Source organism: Cricetulus griseus, chromosome 4, assembly GCF_003668045.3.
Source record: "Cricetulus griseus strain 17A/GY chromosome 4, alternate assembly CriGri-PICRH-1.0, whole genome shotgun sequence".
In the NCBI taxonomy this organism is placed as follows: Eukaryota; Metazoa; Chordata; class Mammalia; order Rodentia; family Cricetidae; genus Cricetulus; species Cricetulus griseus.
Window position 1 is genome coordinate 3,541,327 of NC_048597.1, and position 15,876 is coordinate 3,557,202.

Sequence of the window (15,876 nt, forward strand, 5' to 3'; positions counted from 1 at the left end):
AGTTCAGAATTCTGTACCCCTGGCTGTGAACTGCGGGGCAGTGTGCCCTTGAGGACATTTTTGGGGTGTTGAGGACTCATTGGTGGTGACACAGAGGCTGCCTTGCTTCTTGTTGCTGATGGAAACAGCTCGCACTAATTGAGGACTTTAGCCAAAGTGTTACTCCTTTTGTTATTATTATAATAAAAGATATAATTTATAATTTATTTATGTATATATGTATCAGACCAGAAGAGGGGGTTGGATCCCGGGAACTGAACTCAGGTCCTCAGAAACAGCCAGGAGTGCTCTTGGGGTGACTTTCTCCAGCACCGCCCCCCTGCCCGGCGGCATTTCCCCCTCTCTGTAATCTCACTGCCACACAGACCTGAGGTGGTGAGTAAGGCTATCATTTTTCCTTCTTTACAAAGAGGGTGTTGAGAGGTGCAGATTCTTGCACAGGGCCCAGGAGGGCGTTGCGTGGAGCTTGAGTCTGACTCTGGCTTCCTGGACTCTGCAGTCAGGCTTCCCGGACGTTCAGCTGCACCCTCTTCTCCGCTGGGAACCCTCAGAGACTGCCTGTCTTATCTCCTGTGGAAAATCCTTTGATAACCAAACGGGAAGGCTGTTTCCTGGCCTAGTGTCTCTCGCCCTCTAGTGGCGGGCTTGTGGACCGTCCTTCCCGTCTCTGACACTGGGTATGTGTTGGACAGTTCTGGTGCCTGGAATGCACTCTGTCTGGGGTGGAGGTCAGGTAGACCTTTGCAGCTGGCCCCCGACTGCACTGGAAAGTAGCTGGTGGGCAGGTTCCCTTCACATTACTGGGTGTTGGGGAGACGCCTGTCCTGTGCCCGTCACAAAAGGGCAGATAGGTTTTACTCAAGTCTGGAGACTGCCCCTTTTGCCTTTAGCACACCAAAGCAGTTGAGACTTTGGTCACCTTTATTTATGTCTAAGTTACACTTTTTACACTTAATTTTATTTGTATGGGTGTTTTGCTTTCACCTATGACTGTGCACCACGTGGGTGTGGTGTCCACAGAGGCCAGAAGAGGGCAATAGATTCCCTGGACAGAGTCACCGTGTGGGTACCGAGAATTGAACCCATGTCCTTTTGGAAAGCAGCCAACCGTGGAACCATCCCTACAGTTCTCCTTTTTGATTTCTAAGGATCTCGGTATGTGGCTTATGTCGTCTTTGAACTCAGATCCTCAGGCCATAGCCCCCTTCAGTGGGTGGCGTGAGAGGCGTGTATCTCCACATCTGAGCTCTGCTTAGTGCTTTGGAATCGGTCACTCTTGTTAGGTCGGGTTGAGGATGTCTGGGCCCAAATGTCTTTGCTGTTGATCAAAGGTGATAGCTAGTAACTTGCTAGATGCAGCCTGTCTGACTGTACCATAGGGCCGAGGAGCCTGAGGGTAAAGTATCGTGTCTGGTCATTGGAGAAGTGAAAGCTTTCAGCCCCTTTCCCCCTCTCCTGCTTTCCTCAGGTTGTAAGATGGTCGGACTGTTGTTTGCCAGTAGCTTGCCGACCCGGAGATCCCTACCAGTTGATTGCTAGAGCGAGCGTGGACGACTTCAGCAAGCTTGGGGCGGCGTTCATGGAGGAGAGGCTGCAGATGGATAATGGCCTGGTCGCCCAGAAGATTGTTTGTAAGTGACCTCAGGAAATGTTTCCATGGGGAGTCACATGATTCTCAGAGGGCCGTTGTGACTTCCCAATGCCATGAATTAGGGCCCATATTTATTTTCCGTTTTAGCCTACAGGTTTGATCTCACCGAAGACATACACAATTACTACATGTGGGGGTTGGGGTGGACAGGAAGCACGCTTTAGTCCGTGGATTTCTCATCGGTAGGGCTGACTAATGAGCTCTCCCATTTTCCTGCTCTAGCAGTTCACTTAAAGGACCCCGCTCCGAAGGAAGCCAACGGGGCCTCCACCAAGCAAGTCCAAGCCCCACCCCTGAGCCCAGAACCTTCCCCTGAGACCGAGCCTGGGCAGGGAGTCATGGAGCATTCTGGCCAAGGTGACTGGAAGAGGGCTGATGAAGGCTCTTCCCTCCTGAGGCGAGGCTGTGCTTCAGGAAGTGTGCCGGCTGCAGACGGCGATCCCGGGCATCAGCTTCACCTGTCTAGTTGCCACGAGTGTCTGGAACTTGAGAACAGCACCATCGAGTCAGTGAGGTTTGCATCGGCAGAGAACATTCCAGACATTCCCTGTGATCACAGCAGCCCCGTGGACGGTGCTGCCGAGGAACTCCACCCTAAACAGGAACAGAGGAGAGGCAACATTTCGGGAAAGGCGCCCAACATCTTGCTGTATGTGGGCTCCAGTTCTGAGGAAGCCATGGGCCGGCTCCAGCAGGTGCTGTCTGTCTTGACTGACTGTGTGGACACTGACAGCTATGCTCTCTACCATCTGCCAGAAGACAGTGCTCTCAGGGACCCCTGGCCCGACAACTGCCTGCTATTGGTAATTGCCACCAGGGAACCTATCCCCAAAGACATACACCAGAAGTTCATGGCCTATCTTTCTCAGGGAGGGAAGGTGCTGGGCCTGTCTTCCTCCTTCACCTTTGGTGGCTTTCAGGTGACAAGCAGGGACATGCTACGGAACACAGCCCAGAACCTGGTTTTCTCAAAGGCTGATGGGAGTGAGGTACGGCTTAATGTCCTGAGCAGCGGCTGTGTTTATGAGGAAGGCCCCGGCCCTGGCAAACTCCAGGGCCATCTAGAGAATCCAGACAAGGACAAGATGATTGTACATGCACCTTTTGGAAGCCGTGGAGGAGAGGCCGTTCTCTGCCAGGTATGGGGACGGGAAAGAACCGCTGGGGCCATAGCAATACAGTGCCCGCCTCACAAGCATGAGGACCACATGAAAAGAGCCAGGCGTGGTGGTGTGTGTTTGTAATCCAGCTGCTGGGGAGGTGGGGACAGATGGGTCCCTGGGGCTTGTTGGACAACCAGCAAACCTTCCTCAGTCAGTTCCAGGCTGGTAAGAGGCTCTGTCTCAAAAACCAAGGTGAGCCGCACTGAGGAATAGCAAATGAGATTATCCTGTGGGCTCCACCCATAAGCTTATATGTTTTTATGTCGCGCACACACACACACACACACACACACACACACACACACACACACACACACACACACACACTTTTTTTGAGTTTGTGAGACCCCAGAAAAGACCACCAAGGAGCCGACTCAGCAATGCAAATGCTCAAAGTTTAATGTTAAGTTACAAGTCTCAGCAGGGACCTGGTCCAGCAAACCGACGCAGCAGCTGCAGGAAAAGGGTGCCTGGCCTCAATTGCAAGGGGTTTATAAAGTAAAAAAAAATATTCAAGCAAGGTGGTATGTGCCTTGACTGTTCAGGATTGGATTCATTGATGAGGGTCTACGGGAATTTCAAAATTGTTACTAACAGTTGCCCACAAGGGCAGTTGTGGCAAGAAAATGTTATTTACCAAAATTAGTCATTGCCTGACCACCAGGATGGGGTCACTTTGTCTGGGGTGGGCACAGTTTGGTTTTCCTCGCACCTGTTTATGGTTCCTTGGCTGGAGCTGAATCAGCCTTGTGCCATGCCGGGAATTTCTCACGGTGGCTTTTTCTGAGGATGGAGTTAATTCCATCCTCTCCAGTTTACCTTCTGTTTCAACCACACCCATACACACACCACACATCACACACATAGACCACTCACACAAGCACTCATCACACATTACACACCACACACCCCACACTTACAAACCCAAGGATTCAAGAATTCAAGTGCCTGTGGTTAGTTGTACTAGTGGTACTCTTGGCTGGGTTTCTGGCGTGTGGAAGGCTAGCTGAGGGCTTTTATGAATACCCCGGTCAACCAAATTGCATGTGATTGAGGAGTGGAAGCAGGAGGCAAGGCCAGCTAAACCCTCAGGTTAACCAAGGACTAGCCAGAAAATGTTTCCACTTTAGTCATTATTGGTAGCCATCTTCCTAAAATATGATGTATTTTCTTGCCTTCAAGCACACCCTGGTTAATATCATCAAGCCCTTGTTTAATGTAGGAAGTTCAAAGGCATAGCAGGGACTCCAGACCAGCACCTCTCATGTTAAGGTGACACTCTTAGTCATGTATGTATTTAGTGTTGGACACATCTTTATGGCCTCTGTTCTTTACTTATGATTTGTTAACATTTGAAACCTAAGTCCTTAGGGCTGGAGAGATGACTCAACAGTTAAGAGCACTGACTGCTCTTCCAGAGGACCTGGCTTTGATTCCCGGCTCCCACGTGGTGGCTGCCAGCTGTCTATGACTCCATTTCCAGGGGATCAGCCTCCGTCTTCCGGTCTCCACAGGCCCTGCATGCCCGCACATACATACAGGCATGCAAATATTCATACCAATGTAACAAGTCTCTCTGTGTCTGTCTGTCTGTCTGTCTGTCTGTCTGTCTGTCTGTCTGTCTGTCTGTCTGTCTCTGCAGGTATGCACATGTTAGAGGCCAGCTATGGATGTGGTGTTTGCTTTCTGCCTTGTTTGACAGTCTTTTGTTTGTTCCTGTGCTTGCGCCAGGCTACCCGGGCCCACGGGCTTCCAAGGGCCGCCCTGTCTCCGCCTCCGGTCTCTGCAGGAGTGCTGGGGTTCTAGAGGAGGTGCAACTGAGTCTGGCTTTGTGTGGGTTCTGGGAGCGCAGGTCTTCACCCTCAGGCAGCCCCACCCACTCCCAGCCTCCCACTCTTGTTCCCTTGTCTGAAGCCTATTGTTTGTTAAGCTGATGGTCAGGCTGAGGTGCTCCAAGCACCCGGACACTGGGACAGACGCTCACACAGAGAGCCAGCAGGTTTCCTGTGAGGCTGCAGACCACATGGACTAGTTAAATGTTCCTCTTATCTTCCGCTCTGCAAATATGGTCTCTATAGCAACCATGCAATCTCAAAACCCTCTCTTGAAAACCCCACTTCCTGGAGCCGTATTTCAGATTTGAAGAGTTGTCCCCCCACCCCCCACTTCTGTGCACAGACTTGTGCTAGGAAATTGATTGGGCACGTTGCAACCCATTTCTCTGAGTTCCGCCGTGGCACATCTGTCTGTTGCCCCATTTAAACTGACCCCGATACTGTCATAAAATTTGATACTGTAGTTGTATGCTGCCATAGGGAGAAGGAAAGGCAATCCGACCAGGTTCACAAATCATGGCCAGAGGATTAGAGTGGCATTTTTGGTTCTAAATGACTTCCAGTCTCCCGTGTGGCAGGCAGGGTCGCTGCGCCCTCCTGCAGTCTCCGTCGCTGTACCCCCTCACTGAAGTCAACCGATAAATATTATTACAGGCTGTGATGTTTCCTCGTTCTCTGTTCAATTTCATAGCCTTCGTCTTTGTAATAAATCTAGTAATGATGTAGCCCAGTAAGAGAAGGCAAATACTTCAAGGGCACAGTACCATTGCTCACCGGGCGGGGGCATCCCAGCCCAGGGAGCTGCTTGTTCACCCGTGAACGCAAGAAGAAAAAGGGGGGCTGGTGATGCGCATGCCTTGCTGGGCAGATTGCACTCTGGGAAAACGTTAAACCGACAGTTAAGGCAAGTAAGTACAAGATTATCAAATGGATCTGGATTTTTGGCATGAAGTCGCCCAAATAAAGCTTGAAAATGGATTTGAAAATGTTTCATTTGTTTGCCCAGCTTAGCTGAGGAAGTTTCATAGCAGAGTTTTCTCAGCTGTGGCCCCACTGACATTTTGGGCCAGGTCAATCTTGGTGGTGGGGTGTGGTCATATAGACTATAGGCGTTTAGCAGCTTTCCTGGTCTCTGCCCACTGGATGCCAGCTCTGCGTTTGTCGCTAGAGACATGTTTGTTTGTTTTTTTTTTTTTCTTCGAGACAGGGTTTCTCTGTGGCTTTGGAGGCTGTCCTGGAACTAGCTCTTGTAGACCAGGCTGGCCTCGAACTCACAGAGATCCACCTGCCTCTGCCTCCCAAGTGCTGGGACTAAAGGCGTGCACCACCGACGCCTGGCGAGACATCTTTACTTATGGCTTTCAGTCCGGTCGAGAAGCCTTAGCTTACAAGAGGCCAGGTCAAGGATGTGGACAATCAGTATTGCCAGCTGATGACTGTGGCTTATGTCAGGGCTCCAGGCCCCCTCACACAGCACAGCGTCAGGGGTGCTGTTCTGTCTCTAATTGAAAGGGCAGCCCCCAGGGTCTCACGCATGCCAAGCAAGCATCCTCCTCTGAGCCACCCTCCACAGCCCAGCAAGCAAAAGCATTTTCCCAGCTTTAGCAGGGCCCTCTTTGGGCCTGGGGACCCATTGCAGCTTGGTGGAAGCCTTTTCCCTGTGCGACCTCCTTGTGTGTAGATCAGCTCCGTGCACTGTGCTGCACAAGCTCCTTGTGTCCATCCAGTGAGGCTGTGTGTGTTCAGCCATATGCTTCCCTCTCTCTCTTCAGCCCCTGTAGGAACATAACCTGCTCATTTTACTTGTGCCACCTATATAAGTTAACCCAGAGGGCAGCCATGTGCTTAGGTGGATGAAGTGGTCCATTGATCAGGGTACGGACCCTTGCAGGCACCCTTTTCTTCTCTGTCCCTCGTCAATGGCTGTCTGGGGGACAGGCCCACCTCTTGTCCACTGACCACCTGACCACTGTCCTCCAGCCTGTTCAGATTGGCCCCAACATTCAGCATTTGCCCTGTTTTGGACAACGTGTTTGCCCTGGTTACAGCTCAGGCGAAGTTTGAGTGGTTGAGAGAACCTCAGGGTGGCACCATGCTGTCTTAGCTTCCCAGTGTTCCGGTTGGAAAGTCAGTAGAGAAAATCAGAATAAAACTAAGCATGGGTTGCTTGCTACTACTGAATGTTCTGGCACCTGCAGACTCTGACACACTCAGAATCCGCTCCTGTGGGAGCTGGAAGTTCCAGTGTGGTCCTTCATCCTGCCCGGAATGCTGTTGGAGATGCTTGTATATTAATAACCTCCGTGTGGCCTCCAGTATGTATCCTAAAATCCTACATCATGCTTTAACACCTGGACTGCATGTAAGAAGACCCCGATTTTAGAATTCAGTCCGGTGTGGCGGCGGGGGTCAGGAAGGTCTTTCTGTTGTCTGGGAAGTCCATTCTACCCACCCCACGTCCCATAAACAGTCAAAAATGATGACTATGCTTCTCCTGTTGACCTCAGGGTAGAGTGGAAGTTTCCAGCCTGGCCCGTCGTGCCTCCTTAGCTTCAGCAGTGTGTAAAACTCCAAATGGTTTAGTCCATGTTGTGTGACTTTTCCAAGGACCTGCGGTCAATTGATGGTAAAAGTCATGATCTGGTGAGAATCTGTGACCACCCAGGGGTGGGTTCCACTGTGACTTTTGAGCCCTGGAAGCCGTGGTTTTAAGAGGCCCATTCTCATCCTTGTATTCTTGTTTCTTGATGTCACTCTCCAGATGGTCGGGCTCAGAGTTGATGGGAGAAGAGTCATGTTCAGATTTGCATCAAACCCAGTGCAGAAAGTGCTTCTCTGATGCAGGCACCCAGAGTTTACCTGCTGTTGTTTGTCCTCAGGTCCACCTAGAACTCCCCCCAAGTGCTTCTGTGGTGCAAACCCAGGAAGACTTTAACGTACTTAAGTCCAGCAACTTGAGAAGGCACGAAGTCCTTAAGGAGATCCTGATGACCCTTGGCCTAAGCTGTGATGTTCGACAAGTTCCTGCCTTAACACCGCTGTACTTGCTGCTGGCCACCGAGGTGAGTGTGGGCTTAGCTGGAACTCTCCTGCTGTGGGTGCCTCACCTAGAGCCATGACTCCTTTCCCTGACTCTGCCGTCGGGGCCGTTCTCAGCCTTGATTCCTATTTTCATGTCGGGTTTGGAAACCAAAATAATAGTATGCCAGTATCTTTAATATGGTTCTGGTGTGTGTGTGTGTGAGTGTGAGAGAGTTGGTGAGTGTGAGAGTGTGTGAGTGTGAGTGTGTGTGATTGTGAGTGTGTGTGAGTGAGAGTGTGTGAGTGTGTGTGTGAGTGTGTGAGAGTGTGTGAGTGTGCGAGTGTGTGAGTGTGAGAGTGTGAGTGAGTGTGTGTGTGTGTGTGTGTGTGTGTGTGTGTGTAGGGAAGCAGCGGTGACTGTGGAATTATGAGTGTGAAGTCTGGTCTGTGGTCCCTTTATAAGGAAGTGAAAGGTCTGTTCTTGTGCCAGGAGTGCACAGACCTTCTCCATGTCCGTGGTTCTGTATCTGTGAGTGCAACCAGCTGAGATAAGATATTTGAAAACGACATAAAGATCTGTACTGGGCCAGGGGGTGGCCAGCATATGAAGAGCGAGTGTGAGGACCTGAGTTTGAATCCCCAAGAGCCTGTGTAAAGCTGGACGCAGTAGCGTGTGCCTGTGTGCCTCACGGCAGAGATGGGGACCTCTGGAAGCTCCTAGGCTATCTAGCCTGGCCTGCATGGCAGTGAGTGGAGGGACCTGTCTCCAACAAGGCAGAGGGGAAGAGTGAAGAGCAGCATCCAGCTGTCCTCTCATTTTCACGTGTGCCATGCGTGGCACGTGCTCAGCCTTACTTGTATGAACACACAGAGACACATTACATACATAGCACATCGTACACATGCATATATACAAATGTACATACACACATCGTACACATACAACACACACATACACACACAGACATACACACACAAGCACACATACATACACACATTGTACACATACAACACACACATACACACACAGACATACACACACAAGCACACATACATACACACATTGTACACATACAACACATACATACACACACAGAAATACACACATGATACATATACAACACATACACACACACACATACACACATCATACACATACAACACATATATAAGCACACACAGACATACACCCACACCCACACACACATACACACACACACAGAGACATACACACATCGTACACATACAACACACATCCGGACATACACATCACACACATGTACACGGCTAAAACCAATCCTGCCTCTGCTGAGCACAGGCAGACTGCTTTTCCTGTCATTGCCTGAATGCTACACAGTGCAGTGTAGCAACTGTTAAGTGTTGGCAGTGTGTTAGGTATTCCAAGTCCACAGGAGGGTGTCACATGCTAGTGCTGGGCTATTCTGTGTGACTGAGACACTGGCCTTTGGTGTCCTGTGGGAGGGAGTGCAGGAACCAGCCCCCTGTGCCTGCTGAAGGGTAACTTTTGGAATCTGCAATCAGCTGGACTCAAAACCAGTTGTTGTGATCAGGGGGTTTTGTCAGCAAGTCTTTGAGTGGGGAAAAAAAAATCACAATTTCTGTTTGCTGTGTGCTGATGTCTGCTGTCTTGTGGCAAGAAAGGCTTTGGCTTTCGTGTTTGTCATTCAAGTCTAAAAGGAAAATGGAAATGTTGGAAATGTGTTCGGGAGTGTGCTCACTGCTGGTCTGTGAAGGACACCGGATTTGGGCAGGCTGCCAGGCTCTCCAGGTGTGTGTTCTCACTAATCCCTTCATGGTGACCTGCTGTCAATTTCGTATTCATTGTGACTCATGACTTCGAGGAGCTCTTTCTGTTGTCAGCTAGTAACAGGCCCGTCTGTGGGGCTAGTGATGTCAACACAAAGCAAAACTGTGGTGGTCAGGGGGACTCCACACGCCAGACCCAGCTGTCTCACTTGAAAAGAGCAAAATCCACTCTTCACGTCTGCACTGTGAGAAGGGGAGGTGCTGTGTTTCCTGTTGGCCTCTGTCCCTGCGCCAGCTTAGTTTGTGGAGGAGAGCAGAGCTGAGCGATGAGTGGCTGCTGTGGACTGACTCACAGACGCAGACGCGGACCCTGGGAGAGGGTGTGAGGGTTGGAGGAGAGTACTTGGGAGAGTTGAGATTATTGGGATGTTAAGAGGTTGAATGGGTTAAAAACAGATGTTCTTAACAAGTTCCTGGTACTTGAAGAAGACTGAAGGTAGCGCTTTTAATTAAAAAATTAATATCAGCTCGGCATGAACTTTTCTCATTTAAAAATCGTTCCTCTCTTGCATTTTCATTACCTAATTTCTAGCCAGTATTTGTTGGTTTATTTATTTATTTATTTTCAGACAAGTTCTCACCAGCCCACACTGGCTTGGAACACACTGTGCAACAAGGCCAACCATTGAACTTGCTATGATCCCCCTGCCTCAGCATCCTGAGTGCTAGGATTGCAGACACATGCCACCTGCCGGGCAGTGGTGGTGCACACCTTTAATCCCAGCACTCGGGAGGCCGAGGCAGGTGGATCTCTGTGAGTTTAAGGCCAGCCTGGTCTACAGGCTGCCAGGACAGCGAGGACTGTTACAGAGAAACCCTGTCTCAAAAAAACAAAACAAAGCAGCAGATATGTGCTCTGCAGTTTGCACTCTTTCTGATGTTTGTGCCTTCATCTTAGGAATTCCAACAGCAAACTACTTATCACTGCTTTATGTTCAGTTCATCGGGCTGAACGTATGACATAAAAATGCTGGACGAAGCCCAGAGCTTCACATAGCACGCAGGAGAGAGGCCAGGGCCACCTGGGCCAGGGCTACTGTCTTCAGTGGGTGTGACCCAGCCTCCTAGGCTGGCTCCTTACTTCCTTTCCAGAACATGGAAGGTTGCAGCTGGAGAGGAGATCAAGCATGTGACTGCTTTGAGGCTCGCAGCAAGAGACCCTGCCTCAGTAAATAAAGTGGCAAGCAAGTAAAGAGGCTCTCTGATGTCAACCTCTGACCTCTACATGTGTGCACACACATACACGTTCTCACATGTTCAGACATACATACAATATAGTGTGTACACACACACACACACACACACACACACACACACAGTGAATTTGGCTTTTTAACGACAGCCAGAGGCAGTGGGGGAGGTATGTGTTTCCCTGTTGAGTAATTGACTGGAGAAATATTAATGAACTTCTTGAAAAAAGGTGAGAGCCAATATTTGCTCTGTATACAGCATACAAGACCTCTCCCCATTGAGGACCTGATCACATATCATCTTGGAAAGAATAGTGTTCAGAAACTCCCCCTTCTCGTTTGTGGGCTCCCCTCCCCGCCTGGTCTTCCTGACTGACGGACTTGGTGTCAGCTCTGTGGACGGCTTCTGCCTCCTGTTGCTGGATTTTGACTGAATCCTATGCTGTGTTGAGAATTGAAGGGCGTGAGCACACGCGTGTGATTGTGGGGGCCTCCATCCAGTGCTTCATGCTTCTCAATGCTCTGGAACGCTCTGAATATTCGATAGAGGCTGGGGTCAGAGGTCAGGGTTTTCTTTGTAGTACTGATCAAGCATTGTGTTTTTTGGGGTCAAAAGTTCTCCAAACAATGATAAGGAAAATGCATTTGAAAATAGAAACAGAACTAGATGTTCTTTCTGGGGACAGCCAGAAGATTCTTCTCGACCTCGTCCCAATGCTGAGGCTGAGATATTTTAAGATGTCTCGTCCCTGTTCAGTTGGCTCAACATAAAGACCAGAATGGTGGGGATGGGTTGAGTTTTGTTTTGTTTTCCTTCCTGCATCAGCAGATCTCACTGACCCCAAGAGGGTTAGGTCACATGGAGAGGATCTTGGTGTGTTCCATTTTTTTGGACCCGCTACCGGCCTTTAGGTTAGGAGTTTGTGCAGACATCCAGAATACCACTTCCTGTAAAACACTGCCCTGGGAATCCACCGTCTCCCCACGTGGTGTCGCTGCTGAGCTAGGCTGGCTGCCTCCTCTACAGAACCCTCTCACTGTAAAGTTCAGAAATTATTCATCCTCCTGATATCAGTGTCACACAGTGTGACTTCACGTTTTCTGTTATGTTGGTGGCACTCTCTGGGGTCTGCAGAAGTTTCTCCAGTGCCTCAGTTCATAAAGCTCACCCGTTCATTCAAGATATATGCAGCGCGAAGTCCTGTTCTCGTACAGGTCGTGAAAGAACAAAATAAATAGAGAAACTGTCTAAATACCTTCACTGCGAAGCAGCTGTGTTTACTCAGTGTGGAGTCCTGACGGCAAGAAGCACGGAAGATTTATGACCCCAACACACACACCACATGGTTCTATGTCACCGTGATAGAGAGAGATGGGTAAAGAAGAGTGGACCCTTGACGTTTATGAGGAATGTGCTCCGAGACTTCCTTCCATCTCAGCAACACAACCAGCCTGGGATTCTCCTACCAAAGCCCACGACCGTGGAAGGAAAGAAAGAAAGACTGCTGAGGGCAGGCTCCCATGGCCAATCTGGCCTTGCTTTCTGATGAGAGTCCCCTACATTTGCCCTGTCCTCCTGAGGAAGGGCTTCCACAGAGCCCTCACAGAGTGCAGTATGTTGGCAACCATCAACATTGCAAGCCACATACCCGTGTTCACTGAAACAAGGCTGAAAGAGCTATGATTCATGGACACATGTACATGTCCACACATGTACATATAAACACACCCACATATACGTATACATAAACGTGTACACACACACACACACACACACACACACACACGCACACGCACATGTATGCATACATACACATTCTGGTGGTAGGCTTAAGGCGATTCTAATAATACCTTAACATTTTCTTTCTTGTTTTCAAATTGCCTCCAATGGATGTTTGTTACTTTTTTTTGTTGTTGTTGTTTGTTACTTTTATATTGAGCCAAACAAGTTATCAAAAACTAACGAGAAAAATGAACTATTGTGTGTCATAAAGCTTTGGAAGTAACCCACATGTACTTAAAACCTGAGTGTTTAGGGTCTTCCGTACATGCTGACGCTTGGTTAAAATCTGACATCTCTCTTAATTATTTAGAGCAGTGGTTCTCAACCTTAGAAATCAACCTTAAGAAATTAATTATTTAGAGCAGGGTTCGCCACCCTCTTGGAGGTCGAACAACCCTTTCACAGGGGTCACCTAAGACGGATGGAAAACACAGATACTTATATTACAATTCGTAACAGTAGCAAAGTTACAGTTATGAAGTAGCAACAAGAATAATTTTATGGTTGGGGACAGCACACCATGAGGAACTGTTGCGGCATTAGGGGGTTGAGAACCACTGATTTAGGGGACGTAGCTTTGCTAGCAGATCTCCTGTGAGTGGGTGACACGGCCATGGCTGCCAGGCTCATCGGTGAGCTCCAGGGTTGGGGTATGGGTGCCCTTCAGGTGCTTTCACCAGTGGGAGTGGAAGGTGTTGCTGGGGCTCGTCAGAATTGGTACTCTGCTTCTGCTGGGGTGGTCCAGAATACTCTGGACTGTTTCTCCATGAATAAACTCATACCTGGTGCCCACTACAGGGGTCCAGTGAAGGGCCAGGCCGGCTGGCTGCGTGGTTGATGTGGGGTATATTATGGGCTCGTGTTACATGGCGACCTCCATGTGAGCTTCCCATCCAACAGAGAGCAGGGAGTTGGCAGGAATGCCAGTGTCACTGTGGGGTATGGTGGTGGGAGACACAGATTTCATAAGTAAAAGACAGAGAAGGAACCCACCTCTGTGATGTTGTATAGGAATAAGCATTTAATTTGTATAAAGATGGAATTTCATAAACAAACAAACCAGCCCATGGTTCTTTTCCAGTGAAAAGTTGTCTTATTTCCATTTCCCCCTGATGTCTGTGTGAGGAAGGATGACAAGGAAGAGGGTACCCTGTAGTCTCAGGCGGGGGGCTCTTGTGGAATGAGTAGGGCCAGCCAGAATTCTGAGCCAGCCCCCGGACCTCTTGCCCTGCACAGTCACCTGCCAGTGTGTCATGGTGGTGTTCCCTGGGTGGCCACAGGATGTCGAAGAGGATGGATGCCCCTAACTCTAGCAAGGGGAGCTGCCATGGCTCTGAGAACCTAGGCTGTTTGCAGATCTGCCCTGACCCACTTCCTGCCCTGGTCTAGGGAGCATCCCCCCCTCCCCAAAGAAGAACCTTGGGAACTTTTAGGTGTGTGTAGGGTCTGGGAGGTGGTGATATGTACACGACCTGGGAAGCAGACTCTGGCTGGACTCTTGGCGGGACTCCTTTGAGGGGGTGTCCGGTTACTTTGCCCGTGGGATGGAGATGTAACCATAACAAGAAGTGACAACTGAGTTTGTTGTTAAAGTAACCGGGCAAAGCCACAGCGGTGTGTATGTGTGATGTTGACGGCGTGGGAGTTATGGCATGAACAGTACATGCTTAAAGGCAAAAATGAGTTATAATCTTTCATTTTGATTCGACCTAAAGTTATGTACCAAGACAGCTCATTTCCTTCCTCAGACTCCAGCTATTGCAGGCAATTAGCTGTTGTGGGTAACAACAGTTTTTATGTTTGTAGATGTCTCAGAAAGTCCCTAGCATGACCTTTCTGTCCAGGGAATCCCTCCTTGTTAACTCAATTTTGATTGTCCACACTTAAGGTGTTTAGTATGGTGTTTTGAAATATAGCCATCAAAGTGGAAATTTCTTTTCTGGTCTCATTGCGCTGTGCTAGGTCATCCCACGCGGTCTTCTTTTCCCGCACTGTCCGCTTTATTCTGAAAACATTCCAGAGCTATAGAGGGTGAGCTGGCGCTGCGGCGGTTTGGGAGAATTGGTAGTTTCTTATCTTTGCGGCATGCTTTTTGGTAAATTGAGACTTCTTACATGCTTCATCATCTCATCTGGATCCACAATAGGCAGGATGAGGTGTGTGTGTGTGTGTGTGTGTGTGTGTGCTCGTGTCTGTGTGTGTGTGTCTGTGTGTGTGTGTGTCTGTGTGTGTGTGTGTGTGTGTGTGTGTGTGTGTGTCTGTGTGTGTGTGTCTGTGTGTGTGTGTGTGTCTGTGTCTTTACCTTGGAATGAGGAACCTGTGCTTTCATTTGCTTATTTAGGTAGATGGAAACCAAGCCCAGGGCCTCACTTTTGTCCTCAGCCTGAAAGTTGGGTTCTTTCTTGTATGTGTGTGTGTGGGTGCGCTAACCTGGGTGGCATGTGGGGAAGCCAGGGACTGATAGTGACGTCTTTCTTCAGTCACCTCTGTACGTGACAATAATGTTACGGTTGTTATTAGAGACAGGGTCTCTCTCTGAACATGGTGATCACCATTGCAGCTGGACTAGCTGACTGACAAACTCCATTTTTCAGAATTAGAGTTACCGGCTCATCCCTGAATCCACCTTTTTTGTGAGTTCCTGGGATTCAAACTGCCCTCATGTTGTACATAGCCGTACACACTGTACATACCGTACACACTGAGTTCCTCCCCAGCCTGTAAACTAGGTGTTTGGAGCACAGCGTGCCTAGTGTTGTTGTTTTTTAAATTCTAGTTCTCCATTAAAAACAAAACAGAAAAACCTCTGCCTGCCGTTATTTTTAGTGTAGTTTTGACATGGAATCCTCTGCTTACTGCCTTAGGCCTAGTTCTGAATCTTTGATAAGAGACAAACTTCTAGCATGACTCTAAAATGCAGTTAGAGAAGAACTCTTTGGAGATCCAAATGGGAGAGAAAGTCGGGGCCCCAGGTGCGCCGAACGGCTTGTGATATGTGCTGAGGTCTGTGGCGGCTACTTTACAGAACACACAGCTCCAAGCAGCTGGCGGATTAAAGGCAACATTTAAAAGCTTTTACAGCTACGAATGCTTTGAAGGGTCTTTCATATGCCTCTCTCTCTCTCCTTTCTTCTTTCTCCCTGCACCAAAACTGGAAATTTTTCTTTTTTGTTCATTTTGACTGACTCTCTGTTATCAAATACAATACATGTGTAAAGCGACATGATTCCTTTTGACACTGAGACATAGAAGGCACAATACGTGGGGTATTTTTGTGAGGCCTTTGAGTGCCGGGTGCATGAATCTTGTTCTCACAGCATCTTGCCTGCCAGTCCACACTTCAGGGCAAACATCCCTCCCAGCAGGGAAGAAAATGCTTGTGAGGGACGGACACACACACACCACA

At 49.1% G+C, this 15,876-nt stretch overlaps 1 protein-coding gene across 7 annotated transcripts in view; it reads left to right on the forward strand.

The window, feature by feature from the left end:
* Nucleotides 1-15,876, forward strand: part of Hlcs (holocarboxylase synthetase) — a 176,963-nt gene that overhangs the window by 36,013 nt on the left and 125,074 nt on the right. For 5 of the 7 annotated variants that reach the window (XM_027415648.2, XM_027415647.2, XM_027415645.2 and 2 more), the window contains exons 3-5: nucleotides 1,469-1,631; nucleotides 1,874-2,790; nucleotides 7,529-7,711. In XM_027415648.2, coding sequence (XP_027271449.1) covers nucleotides 1,580-1,631; nucleotides 1,874-2,790; nucleotides 7,529-7,711 — 1,152 coding nt within the window. In that variant the 5' untranslated portion in view covers nucleotides 1,469-1,579. The remainder of the gene's footprint in view (nucleotides 1-1,468; nucleotides 1,632-1,873; nucleotides 2,791-7,528; nucleotides 7,712-15,876) is intronic. The other 2 variants (XM_035444285.1, XM_027415646.2) reach the window with 2 other exon arrangements.